Genomic DNA, 16,508 nt, shown 5'->3' on the forward strand with positions numbered 1-16,508 from the left:
TTTTTAAAAATGGATTTACTAAAACAACTTCATCACCCAGAGGTACTACAGCCCCGCATCCTCTGATGAAGCCATGGCGTTATTCAACAGCATCTGCTGTGGGCCGTAGTTAGAAATTGCCACTGTTGGAAACAGCAGACATTGGGGTCAGGGCTGCAAGGCAAAAAGCTGTTACTTGCTGGTCTTGCTCATGGCCATGCCTGAAGCCTGGTGTCTGGAATACTTGTGAATGAAGTTTCCCCGAAAAGCATGCATCACTGTGGCTCAGTAAGATAGTATGACTGGTCGCCGTCGTCATCGTCGTCTCTTTTTTTTTGGCAGAGGCCTGAATCCAGGTACCTGCTCTTCCCTAAATGTACCCAAGACAGCGAGACTTTTCAATGCCAAAAGCGGCTCCTTGCCTTGTAGTAGGTTCTTCCCCCAGAACCCAGTCCCGTCAGATTTCTGACCTAGATGGCATCCTCATCCTTACCAAGATAAGGTGGCCTGCCCCAGCTGGCGAGAGGTTCTCCTATTCGGGGTGTTCTTCTAGCACAAACAAGCACAAATAGCTGATGTCAACAGACTGTGATACCATTCCTTGACGTCTAACAGAAATAACTTTGGCCCTGTTACTCCTAGTTGTATCTTTAGGGCATTGAGTACCAGGTAACAGTGGAAGGAAAGTGGTACTCCAATCCCTCTCCAACTATCCCAATGAAGGCGATCCAAGCAATTAGCACCTTCAGTTGGTGCTGCTCCTAAGTTGTAAATCTCTAACTACTATCAGCTGGACAAAAGCCACATCCTACATGCCCTGTTAGCACACCAATGTATTAATACTAACCAGCCACCCTAGAGCTGAATCAAGCATCTGGCCTTAATGCAGTAAACCACACTCAAAGGAGACATGAACTATTGGCTGCTGTACCAAAGAAGACACCCTCTGCATAGGTGTGTTGACAGAGAATGTAACCCCCAGAGTCCATGCAAAGAGGAAGCCAGCACTAAAAGGACTTTCTCTGAAGGCCATTCATCTTTGGAAGCAACATTCCAAGTGGATATAAACCACTCTACTTGATGACTAAGGTCTCAATGTGGTCCATTTCCCCCCATGTCCCAAACTAACCAAGCATCTGCTAACTGGTCTCTTTCAGATCCTCCACTGGTAGTTTGTAGCTCATTATGAAGGAAGGAGGTGGTGCTGGACCTGGGCTAACTGGCCCCTGCTTCTTTGCACAGTTTATACAGATGTAATCTTCATTTTCAGCCATTTCTGGAGATACACCCACACAAACTTGATGAAACCACTCATCACAGCCACCATCACATTGTACCCAGTCTACCTGTAGGAAACAAGATTGGGGAATGTTTAGGTTACATAAACATTAAGCCTAGAATAAAAGCAAACCAAAGAGCTTTCTTGGCTTAAATGATAGCAAACAACTGGGATGTCTAGAGAAAGGCAATGACTTCTTATGGGGTTATTTTTTAAAGAAAGAAGCTGAGAAGTTAATACCCCAAAATTATATTTTACCATAGTGTGTCCACAAAATTAGGCCTCTTAGGTACTCCATTACCTCATGAATGCCTGGGGCTCCTTGTGAGGCAGAAACATGTTTGAGAAAAATTTGACAAAAAGGGAACTTCTAATAGAGCAGCCAAGTAGTTTTAGCTAATATTAACAATTTCTAGGCTCTAAGACAATGCAATTATCAATCAAGAAAGGAAGAGTACAACAATGTGAAGGCAATCCTGTGTAGTAGCTTTATTTCAAAGAGATAAGCCAAAGTACTAAGAGCATTAAATACCTTTTTAGAAAAGCAGTCACATAGGCCACTTTTAAAACTAATATTTTTTATTCTCCTCTTCTTCCGTTACAAATACAACTCCCTATAAAAAGTTAGCAAATATCAGATGTCAAATCTTACAAATTAACCAATTATAACAGTCAAAGACACAGGTCAATAGATCACTCTGGGGTTTAAAATTCAAATCTGAAAAACTGACAGGTCAGTGGCAGGTGTCAAACTTTGACCGTTCTGACAATACTCTGATTATAGGAGGCTAGGAAGGGACTGTAGTTTGGTGACTTTAAGCCTTGGACTTAAGAGTTAACAATAAAGTGACTTTTGGCTTTTATATTTGAAGGCTGATTGTGGTAGTTTTTACAGCTAATGTCATGGCAGACAAGAACATTTAAGATGAAAAGAGCCGCTCTCCCTCACCTCAATACAAAGGTTGGTCATTTCATTGGCAACATAAGAAGCCACTTAAAACCATGAGCTTTACCAGATATCAAAGGAAGGAATAGAAAGGGATCAAAGAAGTACCTCTATACAACTTATGAGAAAGGACAGATGAAGGAGGTTTTGGCTAGGTAAATGAGTTTCATTCACAGAAAGTGAGTGGTTTTCAAAATTCGTTTCCATGTCCTAGAAAACAATTGTCAAACCACAGTAGTCATGTCAGTAGTTTTAGGCTTGTAATAAGGGGTGGGAAAAATAATTTGTCAAAATGAAATTCTACTTGTATTGTTCCTATTCTAAAGTTCTAGATCTTAAGAAACAATACTGTTTAACATAAAGATTACTCAACTCAGAAGTTCTGAGTTTCAGTGTGTAATTTCAAGCAACTCACTTAACCTCATTGAGTGGCTCAATTTCCTCATCTGAAAAATGGAGATGACATTAATTACCAGATTACCAAGAGGATCCAATGAAATAATGTACGGCAAAACACCTAATTCACTGCCTAGGATACTGGAGGCACTTTTCAGTCATGGTCTCGTGGCTCTACTCATTATCCTACACTACACAAAACGTTTTGCACCTTGATATAACTGCAGCACTGCTTTTCAAAGTGTGTAGACCACTGGCATCAGAATCATCTATTCTGTTTGTTAAACATGCAGCTGGGACCTATCACCCTATGAACTCAGAATGTCTGGGGAGTACAAGCCAGAAGCTTACATTTTTAATCAGCTCCCAAGTGATTCTCATATATTCTAAATCTGATTGCTGCTGGCCCTCTGTGACATCACTTCCTGTAAATTCAGAGCAACTTAACAATACCTTCCTAAACTGATTTGTTTTTGTTCTGTAATTGTTTGTTTAGCTTCTGAAGTCTGTGCAATAAAAAAACTCACTAAAATGTTCCTATTGTTGCAAACTAATCAGAGACCAAAAAACAAAAAGGGAAATAATGGCATCTGTGCAAAATGTAAAAATTAAAGTACTGCAAGCAGTAAAGACTCATAAAATGCTAGCTGTTAGAGTAGGTGCACTCAAGTGTTTCGGCTGTTTGGGACAGATAAAGGGAACTGGATAGGTAAACTGTGGCTCTCTGTGCTGCCCAGGTTTGAGATACTATGCTGTTTATGATGGTACCCACGAACCAACAGATACCTTTACCCTTACCTCCAACCCTCTTAATCCAGTCTAGTCCCCATTCATGCAATCCATTGGATAAGAACGTTATCAATGTATCAGTATTTGCTACAAAGAAGTGTCCCAGGTCTTTTGAAACCTAGTGTTTGCACTATACTCACTGGCTTACAATTTCCCAAAATTCTCTCGCAAATAAGACAAGACTTTCCTTTTGTGATTTTCACTCGAGGTCCCTTCTTAAGCCTAGATCTTCTACCATTTCAAAAGATATATAACCTTTCTTGAGATATTGGTACACAAATTCTAACCTAGACTACAGGTTATGTAACAATTTAGCCTGATAACAGAACAAGTAAAAATAGTCCTTCTCTTTACCAATATCTTTTTCATCATGCTCATCCACTAACAATCAAATGTGAGTCCTACTTCTGTGTGAAAGGTCCACAGCATCATAAAGCAAACTAAAGTTTGGGATGCCAACCGAATCCACAGATGATTCTGACACAGGGCAACAGACTAGGTAGTGTCCTGAAAACTCAAGAACACAGAATTTGGATAACTGTATAAACTGTCATTTCCCCTTTCATTATTTCTAGGGAGATGTATTTAGTGAATCACAAAAAGAATGATTAAACTTCACAGCTGTGAACTGTTCAAATACTAAATTGATAAGAGATTCTACATCACAGTACAAATAGGTTACTATGTTTAGATCTGGGGGAAATGTCTGTTTTAAGAAGAAATACATTAAAACGAGGAAATATTAGTTTAATATTCATGTTTTGCTGTATGGTTTCATATTTACACTTAAGAAAAAATACTTGGCATAGTATATTTTGTTCATTTCTTAAAGAATAGTACTGTACTGGGAAAAAAGAAAATCTGGTAATTTAGTGATATTCTTAGCTTAGTAATTAAACTGAGCTTTTGTTATTTTGGCATTTAATATCGTTTGCACCCCAAGTTTCCTAGTAAAAGCAGGATTTGAAAAAGGAAAACAATTGATTTAGTGAACTACAACACATGTTCAGAATCCTTGTGTATTATTTTCTTGGTGCTCTCACTATTCAGTGACCAACCCTCCCAATTTGCCGAGGAATGACAGATTTCTCAGTATGTGGGAATTTCAGTGCTAAAACAGGGAAAGTCCCAGGGAAACTGGGACAGTTGGTTACTCTAGCTGAACATCATGCACGCGTGTGCATGCGCGTGTGTGTGTATTACACACATTTAGGTAACTTAATCTTTGATTATCTGTGCCAAAAGGAGGTATGAACTAGTAAAGCCATTGAAAACGCAACTACCTTGATCGAGGCAACACCCCCGTGAAAATCTTAAATCAGGGTGGCTAATAAATAGTAAGAATCAGAGTTCACAAATTTAGTCTCTTAATTTACCACACAAAACTTCTCATGTAAGTAGGAATGGGTAAAGGAAAAGGCCGACAATAAGAGGGTTAAAAAAAGTGAAGAGAAAAAGAAGACTATTTTCATAAGTAAAACTATTAAATATTTATTCTAATACAGAAGAAAAATACCACTTAAATTAGTAGCCTGAAAGAATTTGGTCTTTTTCCAGTTAACTTGTTTTATCTTTGGTACCAGTAAGACTGAATAAAGAGTTCTGACAGAAAAAGATTCCGAACTTTAAAATTATTTTTTTAAAAATAGTTCTTTGTTAATAATTTTAGCTTGACATTAATTTAAAAATCAAAGGAAAAATTATTTTTTCAAAACCTTTTACATTATTCTGGTATTGTCTTTCTTTTTCTAAAACATCTTGAAATTGAGGCTAGGCACATTTAAACTAGCCTCATTTAATCTTTCTTTTAATTTTTAAAAGAGCATTTCTCAAAAAAAGAGCTGGGCATGGTGGCGTGTGCCTGTAGTCCCAGCTATTCAGGAAGCTGAGGTAGGAGGACTGCTGGAGCCCAGGAGATCAAGGCTGCAGTGAGCTATGACCACACCACTGTACTCCAGGCTGGGCAACAGAGTAGGACCCTGTCTCAAAAAAAAAAAAAAAAAAAAAAAAAAAAAAAAAAAAAATTCAATCTGCATATTTTGGGGGAAAAGTCATAGTAATTACTGGTTAAAGAAATAATAGTAATTACTGGTCAGAGAATTCACCTAAAAACACGTGAACCCTAGGAGTTATTTTTTGCAGAATGATATTTTAAAGAACAAACTGGCCTAAAAAGTATGATTTTCTTTTCTTTTCTTTTTTTTTTTAACATCATCTTGCCAATCTTTTTCTTTTTGAGACAGGGTATCCCTGTCTCACCCAGGCTGGAGTGCAGTGGGGCAATCACAGGTGCAACCATAGCACATTAACTATAGCCTTGAACTCCTGGGCTCAGGCAATCCTCCTGTCTCAACCTTCTGAGTAGCTGGGACTAGAGGGATGGGCCACTGCACCTGGCAAAAGCATTCTTTTCTTATTTTGTTCTAAACATGTGTGTTGTATATTAAGTTTTCTCAGAGAAATACTAAACACTGAGAAAGTTTTAACATTCTTTACAGAAACTTTTATAGAACTGTAAATTTTATTTAGTAAAATCAATGTCAGGAACAAACATGTAGAACCATAAAAACCGCAAAGTAGCAGTAACAGGCAAAATACCTATAATCTGAAATAACTTCTGCTTAAAATGAAACACATTATATAAACTAATAACATAGGGTGGGGCACACATTGCTCACCTTTATGTATTTTAACAGTTCAAAATAAGACACTTTCTCTGAGCACTCAGCCAAATCTCCTTTTGCTCCATCAAAATGTAGGTGATAACTCTAGATTTTGTTTACAAAACACCTATACTATTAGGAGCAAATCTCACAGTTCTTTCAAAAATAATGATCACATCTTAGCACTTACGTTGCATTTTTTGGTTAACAAGTGCTTTCATAGAGTTTGTTTCGTCTTATCATCATAACCCTTTGAATAGGCAGGGCACCTGTTAATTTGACAATTTCAAAGCAAATGAAAAAAAAAAAAACGGCCTAAGTGTTTATATTGCTATAAGAAGACAACAGTAATAATAGATGAACTGAATCCTATTTAAATGCTGAGCAGAAGGGAGGGGAAAGATTAAGTGATAAGGAGAAAAAGTACAAAAATAAGACAAAAGGCTCATGATAGATACAAACATGATAGAAAAAATGACAGGAAAGTTTAAAACGGAAACATCGGCCGGGCGCGGTGGCTGAAGCCTGTAATCCCAGCACTTTGGGAGGCCGAGATGGGCGGATCATGAGGTCAGGAGATCGAGACCATCCTGGCTAACATGGTTAAACCCCGTCTCTACTAAAAATACAAAAAACTAGCCGGGCGAGATGGCGGGCGCCTGTAGTCCCAGCTGCTCCGGAGGCTGAGGCGGAGCTTGCAGTGAGCTGAGATCTGGCCACTGCACTCCAGCCCCATCTCCAAAAAAAAAAAAATTTCAAAAAAAAAATAAAAATAAAACGGAAACATCCTACCTACCCTGATGCTCGTCTTTAAATTACCATAAAATTAAGGGAGAAAGAAAAGGGAGAAGGCTCTGCCAGTGCTGAACTGCTGCACTTTGGTGCCCAAAGAGAAAGTTAACTCTTCCTCAGCCTCTTTAATAAACAAACTCAGATAGAAATAAACGCAAAATTAAAGATAAAAATAATATGCACATATATATGTACTAAAATGCTTTAAAATGTTTATAACATAGAATGCTTATACAATGAATAGATGCAAGTCAGTGAACAGTCTGACAATGACATAAAACAAATGCCATAGAAAAAAACTGGGAAGGAAACACTAAAATATTTACAGCTGTCTGCCTTGGAAGATTAGACTACAGGATATGTATTTTACTATACGCAGTATTCATTTTCCAAAAAATGAACAGAATACCCCAATACATCTCATTTAAATATGTGTCATTTAGTTTTGGAATGTGTTTTTGTACTTACATCTCAATTACCGATGGGGTAGAGGTGTTAGTGGAGAGAACCTGGTCTGAGAGCCAGGGATCTAGGGTTCTACTTTTGGTTTTGCTACTGATCAGCTCTGTAACTTTGGCCACATAATTAACTTCCCTGAGTCCTGGTTGCACCAGTTGTAAAATGAGCAGCCTGAACAAGGTAAACTCTTGGTCCCTTCAAGCTCTAAAAATGTTTAAGTATTTCATTGAAAAAGTGAGGGCATAACCTATAGGGAATAGAGATGCAGTTTTACTTGTTTATATTTTCAAACTGAAGCACTATTAGAATTCTAAATATCAAATAGTATAATGAGTATAATAAAATTAAAACTACAGATTTATCAGTATTCTTGATAAGAACTGTAACAGGGGCCTCCAATCATTTAAACAACTGGAATTTTTCATAAAGTCTGACTATTACTCTCAAAAGTTGAGATGGAGTTTCACTCTTTTTGCCTAAGCTGGAGCACAACCTCTGCCTCCCGGGTTCGAGTGATTCCCCTGCCTCAGCCTCCCGAGAAGCTAAGATTACAGGTGCACGTCACCACACCCGGCTCATTTTTTGTATTTTTAGTAGAGATGGGGTTTCATCATGTTGGCTAGGCTGGTCTCGAACTCCTGACCTTAGGTGATCCACCCACCTCGGCCTCCCAAAGTGCTGGGGTGACAGACATGAGCCACCGTGTGCAGCCTAAAATAATGCATTTATAGGTTTGAATTATTTGTTCCCAAAGATTTGAAGAAAATCATATTCCATTTAGGAGAGTGCTTACAGGTGTGAGTGTGAGTAAGATATGGACTAAAAGTTTCAAGTCTTTGGAATACAATCTTAATGCAACTGGCCGCAGCTCTTACAATACTGGCCCAGGATTTTCTTCAGGCCACTGGGACTATCTGACAAGGTATTTAGTTCTCTGAGTCACCTTTCAGGGAAGGCACAAGATTATTCTGAAACTTGTTTTGCCCACTGCATATGAAATGCACCATTTGCCAGGGAATGTCACATAGCTTCTCTCTGCTCCTGTCTCATTATGTTCACCAAGTATATGATTTCTAAAATACAACACTTCTACTAGGCACACTAAGAGCCTCACTTTTCAAAACAGTTTATAGAAATTGTACAAAAGATGTTATGTTGGAAGTCCAAATCCTAGAATCAAAAACATACTATATATTGATATCAAACATGTGTCTCCACAACTGCTGTTCCTTGACCTCTCATGTTTGACCATAAACAGCTGGAACTCACCTTGTCCTTGCAGGGCCTTTGGCAGTTCTGTGCTGCGCACACAGCATTCTCATCATCAGACTCCTCTGCTCCTGACCAGTCATACTTCGAGGGAATGTCCAGCACTTTCTTCTCTCTTTTCTTTTCAGTGCTCTCTTTCACAAGTTCCACTTTGGCCGCAGCAGCCTTCTCCTTCTTTTTCTTTCTCTCTTCCTCTTTTGCTAGTTTCTTGGCCAGTTTATTCAGCTCCTTTGATTTGTCTGCACTTAATTTTAATTTCTTCTTTTTAGGTTTGTCCATTTTCTTTAACTCCTTGGACTTCTGTTTTCCTTCTCCAAAAAGTTGCTCTACCTTTTCTAGCTTCCGTTTCCGTTTCTTCTCTGAAGAGTCCTTTCCTTTCACTTTTAGTGGTTTCTCTTCCATGCTGTCATCCTTCAAAAATATAAAATTGGGAACAATTTTAAAGCAAGACAGTTAAAAAACGACTTAGTATTACTCTCTTATATGAGGTACCTAGAATAAAACACATTCAAAGAGACAGAAAGCTGAACAGAGGTTACCAGAGGGCTGTAGGGAAGAAGAAATGAAGATTTGTTTAGTGAGTATCGTTTCTGTTGGGGGTAACTAAAAAATTCAGGAAATGAATAGTGGTGACAGTTGCATAACATTCTCAATCTACCTAATGTAACTGAATTGTCTACCTAAAAAGGGTTAAATGGTAAATTTTATGTTATGTATATTATGCTACAATAAAAAACATTTATGGGCCAGGCGCGGTGGCTCACGCCTGTAATCCCAGCACTTTGGGAGGCCGAGGTGGGTGGATCACTTGAGGTCAGGAGTTCGAGAGCAGCCTGGCCAACACGGTGAAACTCCGACTCTACTAAAAATACAAAAATTAGCCAGGCGTGGTGGTGCACGCCTGTAGTCCCAGCTACTTGGGAGGCTGAGGCAGGAGAACGGCCTGATCCCAGGAGGCGGGGGTTGCAGTGAGCCGCGATCAATCCACTGCACTCCAGCCTCGGCCACAGAGCAAGACTCCATCTCAAAAAACACAAAAAGGATTTATGTTATTCTAAAGATATTTAAAAGACATTTTAAGAAGGCAAGTATACTATTCAATGAAGATAAAAGTAGAAAATCACAAGTCTGAAATGAAATATTTATTTTACATTAGCTTACTAGGAGAAAAAGGGCACACAAAAAAATTCAGTGTTAGCATATTAACACAGTCGGTAGCATCTCTGTTAGAGATGAAAACATACACAAAAAGCAAACTGTACTAAATTATGTAATAACTTTTGGGGTCTTCATTAATTACTAGTAAAGTTCTTTCTTAACCCAAATAATAAAAGTATTGGTAGTTATTTTTAAAAAGTCAGAAAAACATAAAATTGTATCCATGATCTCATTACACAGAATATATAGTGACTTTGCCAACGGCTAGAAAACAGTTCGCGTGACAAAGCAAAAAAAAATCGTCATTTTTGTTTTTGGCTTTTTAATACTGTAGCTAGTATGTGCCAATGTAATAAACATTTAAAATTTTTTAATGGTAAAAGTGTATCTAGTAACAGAAAGAATGGGAGGCGGCATCAGAGAAAGAAATACTGAAGAAATATAACATAAACCTAATAATTCCCTTGAGAATTAATTTTTCTATAGATTTGACACTTGAAAATCTTTCACAGGAACCTAAGAATCAGCAGATCCAAAAGAACACTGGATTATAAGTACCTTAAGTTTATTACATCTTAAATAAGATATTTAACCTCTTAATACTTTGTGCTTCCTTATCTATAAAATAAAGAAGATTGGGTAAGACAATGAATGTGAAGAAAATGCTTTGCAGACTAGAAAACACTATCTAAATTAGGTTACCTAGACTTGATTTTCAAAACAAAAACAAACTATAGTATGCTAAATATATCTGCATCAACTACTGGTGGCATGGTACCATTCCATTACATGGAGAGAAGGAAACTAATGAAAAGAATACGAGTCAAATGGCAGAATTCGAATCCAGGTCTCTCTATTTTTTACTGGATATGTGACCTTAATTTTCCACCTCTCATACTTACTTTCTTCATATGCAGAATGGGTAAAATACTTGCCCTCTCACTCCCCTACCCATTCCTCTTCAAGACGATGGTGAGGACCAAATGAGCTCATGGATATGGTATCACTGTCTCATCAAACGAGCTCATGGAATTGCTATGTAAGTGTGATATATGAATGTGGACCTTCTCTCCCACCCAATCTACTTCTATTTAACCATTCCTGTGCCTCTTTTTTATAGCTACTATATACTCTCCCCTATCTCTGGGCCCTCCAATAATGACAGTCTGGGCTAAAGAGGTTGTTCTAAACTAGATGGTTATCAATCACACCCTTGCCCGCTTCTTTTTAGCAAAAATGGCCATTTTTTTCAACTTAGATACTACCTAAAAGTTTAATAAAGAAAAACCTAAGTCAAATCTCTGGTGTCCTACAAGAAGAAAAGGAAAGGAAAGGAAAGGAGAAAGGAGAAAGGAGAGGGCAGGGCAGGACAGGACAGGACAGGACAGGACAGGACAGGACAGGACAGGAAAGGAAAGGAGAAAGAATGAATGGAAAGGAAAGGGAGAAGGAATAGTCAAGGAAGGTAAAAAAGGAAATGAGAAAGAAGGAAAGGAAAGGAAAGCGAAAGGAAGCAAGGAAAGGAAAGGAAATGAGAAAAGGAAAGGAAAGGAAAGGAGAAAAGAAAAAGAAAAGAGAGAAAGAGAAAGAGAGAGAGAGAGAAAGGTAGAAAGAAAGAGAGAAAGAGGGAGGAAGAGGGGAAGGCAGGCAGGCAGGCAGGCAAGCCAGCAAGCCATAAAGCCCAATTTCTTTGACTGAAGTGGGAAAGTAGGCCAGCCAGATTACTGCCCTCAGCCATCCCTCTGCCAACATTTATGATACCTCTAAGGAACCCAGGCATTCTAGTTTTATAACCACTGTTTAAATAAGTATTAAATCCATACCTCCATGATATGCAAGAATCTGTCTTCAGAGGGTGGGTGTGTGGCCTGCAAAATCCGCCATATGTGTTGAGTCTCGTCCAGAGATACTTCCAGGAGGTCTCCAACCATCATAAGTTCTTCCAGTTGTGCCTTAGCTCCAGGTGACAACTCCAGCACTGGAGGTTCCAAACTTCGGGGCACCAAAGGGCTCTTCCGAGGTTGTTTCCTTGGGGTGCTAGAACCTTTCCCAAAAAATACCATAAAACAAAGCAAATAAAAATTAAAACTATGGAAAAAACATGTTTTCAAAGTAAATATTTACAATAGCCCCTCAGACCCCCAATACTAACTTCAGATATCTGGATTAATTCTATCAGTATGAAAATGTAAACACAATTAGAAACAAATACAGACCAAAAAGGCGAACAATTCCAAGGCCCACTCTAAAAAAAAAAAAAAAAAAGGTTTGGGGTTATTAATAAAAAGCAGTTCTTCCAGCCGGGCGTGGTGGCTCACGCCTGAAATCGCAACACTTTGAGAGGCAGAGGCGGGCGGATCACCTGAGGTCAGGAATTCGAAACCAGCCTGACCAACATAGTGAAACCCCATCTCTACTAAAAATACAAAAAATTAGCCAAGCGTAGTGGCACATGCCTGTAATCCCAGCTACTCCGGAGGCTAAGGGTAGGAGAATCGCTTGCACTTGGGAGGGGGAGGTTGCAGTGAGCCAAGATCACGCCACTGCACTCCAATCTGGGCAACAAGAGAGAAACTCCATCTCAAAAAAAAAAACAAAACAAAACAAAACAAAAAAAGTAGTTCTTTACCCTGAATGTTAATTTCTATTGAGTTTTTATCGTGTGGCAAGGGGAGCAAGGAACCAGAATCTCTCCATTTTAGAGTATACCAAAAGATTAAGCATTTAATAAAGCATTTGGCTGCCTTACATAAATAACTGGTTATCTTTCTAATGAACAGAAAATAAGACACAGTTCCATAAAATCCTGAATTTTATTATAAAGCGATAAACACCCTCCATTTTCCAGAGTTGTGACCTAAAGTAATGTGATTTGTTTTTGCTGAGGGAGAGAAAAATGAACATCACAGAGAAAATCACCCTCCAAGGAAAGGAAGAACTTTCTACAATTAAAGTAACCCAGAAACAGAATAAATATGCTTAAAAAGCAGCAGTTCCACAACACCTGATAACGACCAAATAGAGCATGAAGGACTACCTGTCCGGGATTTTCTAGAACTGAGGCATGGGACTAGATGGCCCCTAAAGTTCTTCTAATTAGGACTCTAAAATTCTTTGTAAGTTTTCAGGTTGTGATGACAGAAAATGCAAATAGGGATTGGCTTTTCCTAAAGAAAACAGCATTTTCAGGTTCCATTAGCATTTCATGGCCAACCATTGTACTCCACCCAAACGGGACTCACAGTCTTGATTAACATAATGTTTTTCTCACTGGTTTTCCGCTTATCTTCCCCCCAGTTTTTTAAAGGAGTAATACCTTGAGAACAACTCTTGGAAGCAGAAGAGTAAGCATGCTCTGCACAAAATGAAGGTGCTGTCCACATGTGAGTCACCACCTCCTCAGATTTGATGGGAATCTCTTCATCACAAAAAAGATTGGGTTCAAGACTACTAGAGGACTTCACACTGGCTGTGTCCTGAAGAAGAAACAGAGAGAAGTATTCAGAATTAGAGTCATTTAACTTATTTTATGACAAGGCCCAAAATGGAGGCTTTCAGGTTAAAGCTTCTAATATACTAAAAATATGAGATTAAAATTAAATATCTGATGTTAAATAGGATAGAAAATGTCCATTGGGGAGAAAAACTCTAATTGTGGCAGGCCAGGTTTCCATTAGCAACCAGAACAGTTTCTACTAACACATTACTATAATTCTAATTAATGTGTAAGTTAAACAGTAAAGAAATGGAGAAACCATGGCCTTCGTACAAGGGCTGAAATGTGAAAACAAACCCATTAAGATTTTCACCTGGGTTTTCTCAGACCCTAAAGCCTGATAAAATTATGAAGGCATTCTTACACACACCTTGTACCAGGGCCCACTTAAGATTAAGAAATTTTTCCAAGTCTCTAGAGAAAGCTTTCCAGGCCCTGGACCCTACCCTAGATACAGCCTGAGTGAAAGAGCCTCACTTGTAGGTGCACCTCCCACACATAGACATAGAGTTTAGGATGAATACAAGTGTTGAAAAAAACTTGTAACTTAGTTGGTCTGGTGAGTTACTCCATAACCAGTTGCAGAAATAAACTCCCTTCTTTCTCAGTCAGTCTGCATCTTCTTATTGGACTGAGAGAAAAAAGCAGCTAGACCTTGTTCTGTCCAGGAACACAATGACTACAGATTCAAGCCAAAAGAGAGTATTAAGGTCAAAAACAATCCACAGAGATAACAAACCTACAAAAAAATTACTATTGCTCTCTACATTCCTCCTCTCTGGGCAGGGCATCTCTGAAAAAAAGGCAGCAGTCCCAGTCAGGGACTTATAGATAAAATCCCCATCTCCCTGGGACAAAGCACCTGGGGGAAGGGGCAGCTGTGGATGTAGCTTCAGCAGACTTAAATTTCCCTGCCTGACAGCTCTGAAGAGAGCAGCAGATCTCCCAGCACAGCACTCAAGCTCTGACAAGGAACAGACTGCCTCCTCAAGAGGGTCCCTGGCCCCCATGCATCCTGACTGGGAGACACCTCCCAGCAGGGGTCAACAGACACGTCATACAGGAGAGCTCTGGCTGGCACCTGGCCGGTACCCCTCTAGGACAAAGCTTCCAGAGGAAGGAACAAGCAGCAGTCTCTGCTGTTCTGCAGCCTCTTCTGGTGATACTGAGGCAAACAGAGTCTGGAGTGGACCTCCACCAAACTCCAGCAGACCTGTAGCAGAGGGGCCTCTTTGAAGGAAAACTAACAAACAGAAAGAAACAGTATCAACATCAACAAAAAGAACGTCCACTCAGAGACCCCACCCAAAAGTCACCAAAATCAAAGACCAAAGGCAGATAAATCCACGGAGATGGGGAGAAACTAGAACAAAAAGGCTGAAAATTCCAAAAACCAAAACACCTCTTCTCCAAAGCATCAAATCTCCTCGCCAACAAAGGAACAAAACTGGACGGTGAATGAGTTTGACAAACTGACAGAAGTAGGCCTCCGAAGGTGGGTAATAACAAACCCCTCCGAGCTGAAGGAGCATGTTCTAACCAATGCAAGGAAGCTAAGAACCTTGAGAAAAGGTTAGAGGAATTGCTAACTAGAATAACCAGTATAGAGAACATAAATGACATGATGGAGCTGAAAAACACAGCACGAGAACTTCATGAAACATACACCAGAATCAACAGCTGAATCGATCACGCGGAAGAAAGGATATCAGAGATTGAAGATCACCTCAATGAAATAAAGTAAGAAGACAAAATTAAAGAAAAAACAGTGAAAAGAAACAAACAAAGCCTCCAAGAAATATGGGACGATGTGAAAACACCAAATCTACATTTGATTGGTGTACCTGAAAGTGATGGGGAGAACGGAACCAAGTTGGAAAACACTCTTCAGGATATTATCCAGGAAAACTTCCCCAACCTAGCAAGGCAGGCCAACATTCCAATTCAGGAAACACAGAGAACACCACAAAGAAACTCCTCGAAAAGAGCAAACCCAAGACACATAATTGTCAGATTCACCAAGGTTGAAATGAAGGAAAAAGTGTTAAGGGCAGCCAGAGAGAAAGGTCGAGTTACCCACAAAGGGAAGCCCATCAGACTAACAGCGGATCTCTTGGTAGAAACGCTACAAGCCAGAAGACAGTGGGGGCCAATATTCAACATTCTTAAAGAAAAGAATTTTCAATCCAGAGTTTCATATCCTGCCAAACTAAGCTTCATAAGTGAAGGAGAAATAAAATCCTTTACAGACAAGCAAGTGCTGAGAGATTTTGTCACCACCAGGCCCGCCTTTCAAGAGCTCCTGAAGGAAGCACTCAACATGGAAAGGAACAACCGGTACCAGCCACTGAGAAAAACATACCAAATTGTAAAGACCATCGATGCTATGAAGAAACTGCATCCACTAACGGGCAAAATAACCAACTAGCATCATAATGACAGGATCAAATTCACACAAAACAATATTAACCTTAAATGTAAATGGGCTAAATGCCCCAATTAAAAGGCACAGACTAGCAAATTGGATAGAGTCAAGACCCATCAGTCTGCTGTATTCAGGAGACCCATCTCACATGCAGAGATGCACACAGGCTCAAAATAAAGGGATGGAGGAAGATCTACCAAGCAAATGGAAAGCAAAAAAAAGCAGGGGTTGCAATCCTAGTCTCTGATAAAACAGACTTTAAACCAACAGAGATCAAAAGAGACAAAGAAGGCCATTACATAATGGTAAAGGGATCAATTCAACAGGAAGAACTAACTATACTAAATATATATGCACCCAATACAGGAGCACCCAGATTCATAAAGCAAGTCCTTAGAGACCTACAAAGAGACTTAGACTCCCACACAATAATAATAGTGGGAGACTTTAACACCCCATTGTCAATATTACAGATATCAATAAGACAGAAAATTAACACAGATATCCAGGACTTCAACTCAGCTCTGGACCAAGCAGACCTAACAGACAGCTACAGAACTCTCCACCCCAAACCAACAGAATATACATTCTTCTCAGCAGCACATCACACTTATTCTAAAACTGACCACATAATTAGAAGTAAAACACCCCTCAGCAAATGCAAAAGAACAGAAATAGTAACAAACAGTCTCTCAGACCACAGTGCAATCAAATTAGAGCTCAGGATTAAGAAACTCACTCAAAACCTCACAACTACATGGAAAGTTAACAACCAGCTCCTGAATGATACTGGGTAAATAATGAAATGAAGGCAGAAATAAAGATGTTATTTGAAACCAGTGAGAACAAAGACACAA

At 39.2% G+C, this 16,508-nt stretch overlaps 1 protein-coding gene across 1 annotated transcript in view; it reads right to left on the reverse strand.

Annotated features, from left to right (window-relative positions):
* KDM5A (lysine demethylase 5A) overlaps positions 1-16,508 on the reverse strand; it is a 93,263-nt gene continuing 76,755 nt past the window's right edge. Inside the window, exons 25-28 of the mRNA XM_010376005.2 lie at positions 13,047-13,206; positions 11,554-11,774; positions 8,573-8,983; positions 1-1,325 (exon numbers count right to left, since the gene is read on the reverse strand). Of these exons, the coding sequence (XP_010374307.1) occupies positions 1,119-1,325; positions 8,573-8,983; positions 11,554-11,774; positions 13,047-13,206 (999 nt within the window). The 3' untranslated portion in view covers positions 1-1,118. The remainder of the gene's footprint in view (positions 1,326-8,572; positions 8,984-11,553; positions 11,775-13,046; positions 13,207-16,508) is intronic.

Source organism: Rhinopithecus roxellana, chromosome 10 (assembly GCF_007565055.1).
Source record: "Rhinopithecus roxellana isolate Shanxi Qingling chromosome 10, ASM756505v1, whole genome shotgun sequence".
Classification (NCBI taxonomy): Eukaryota; Metazoa; Chordata; class Mammalia; order Primates; family Cercopithecidae; genus Rhinopithecus; species Rhinopithecus roxellana.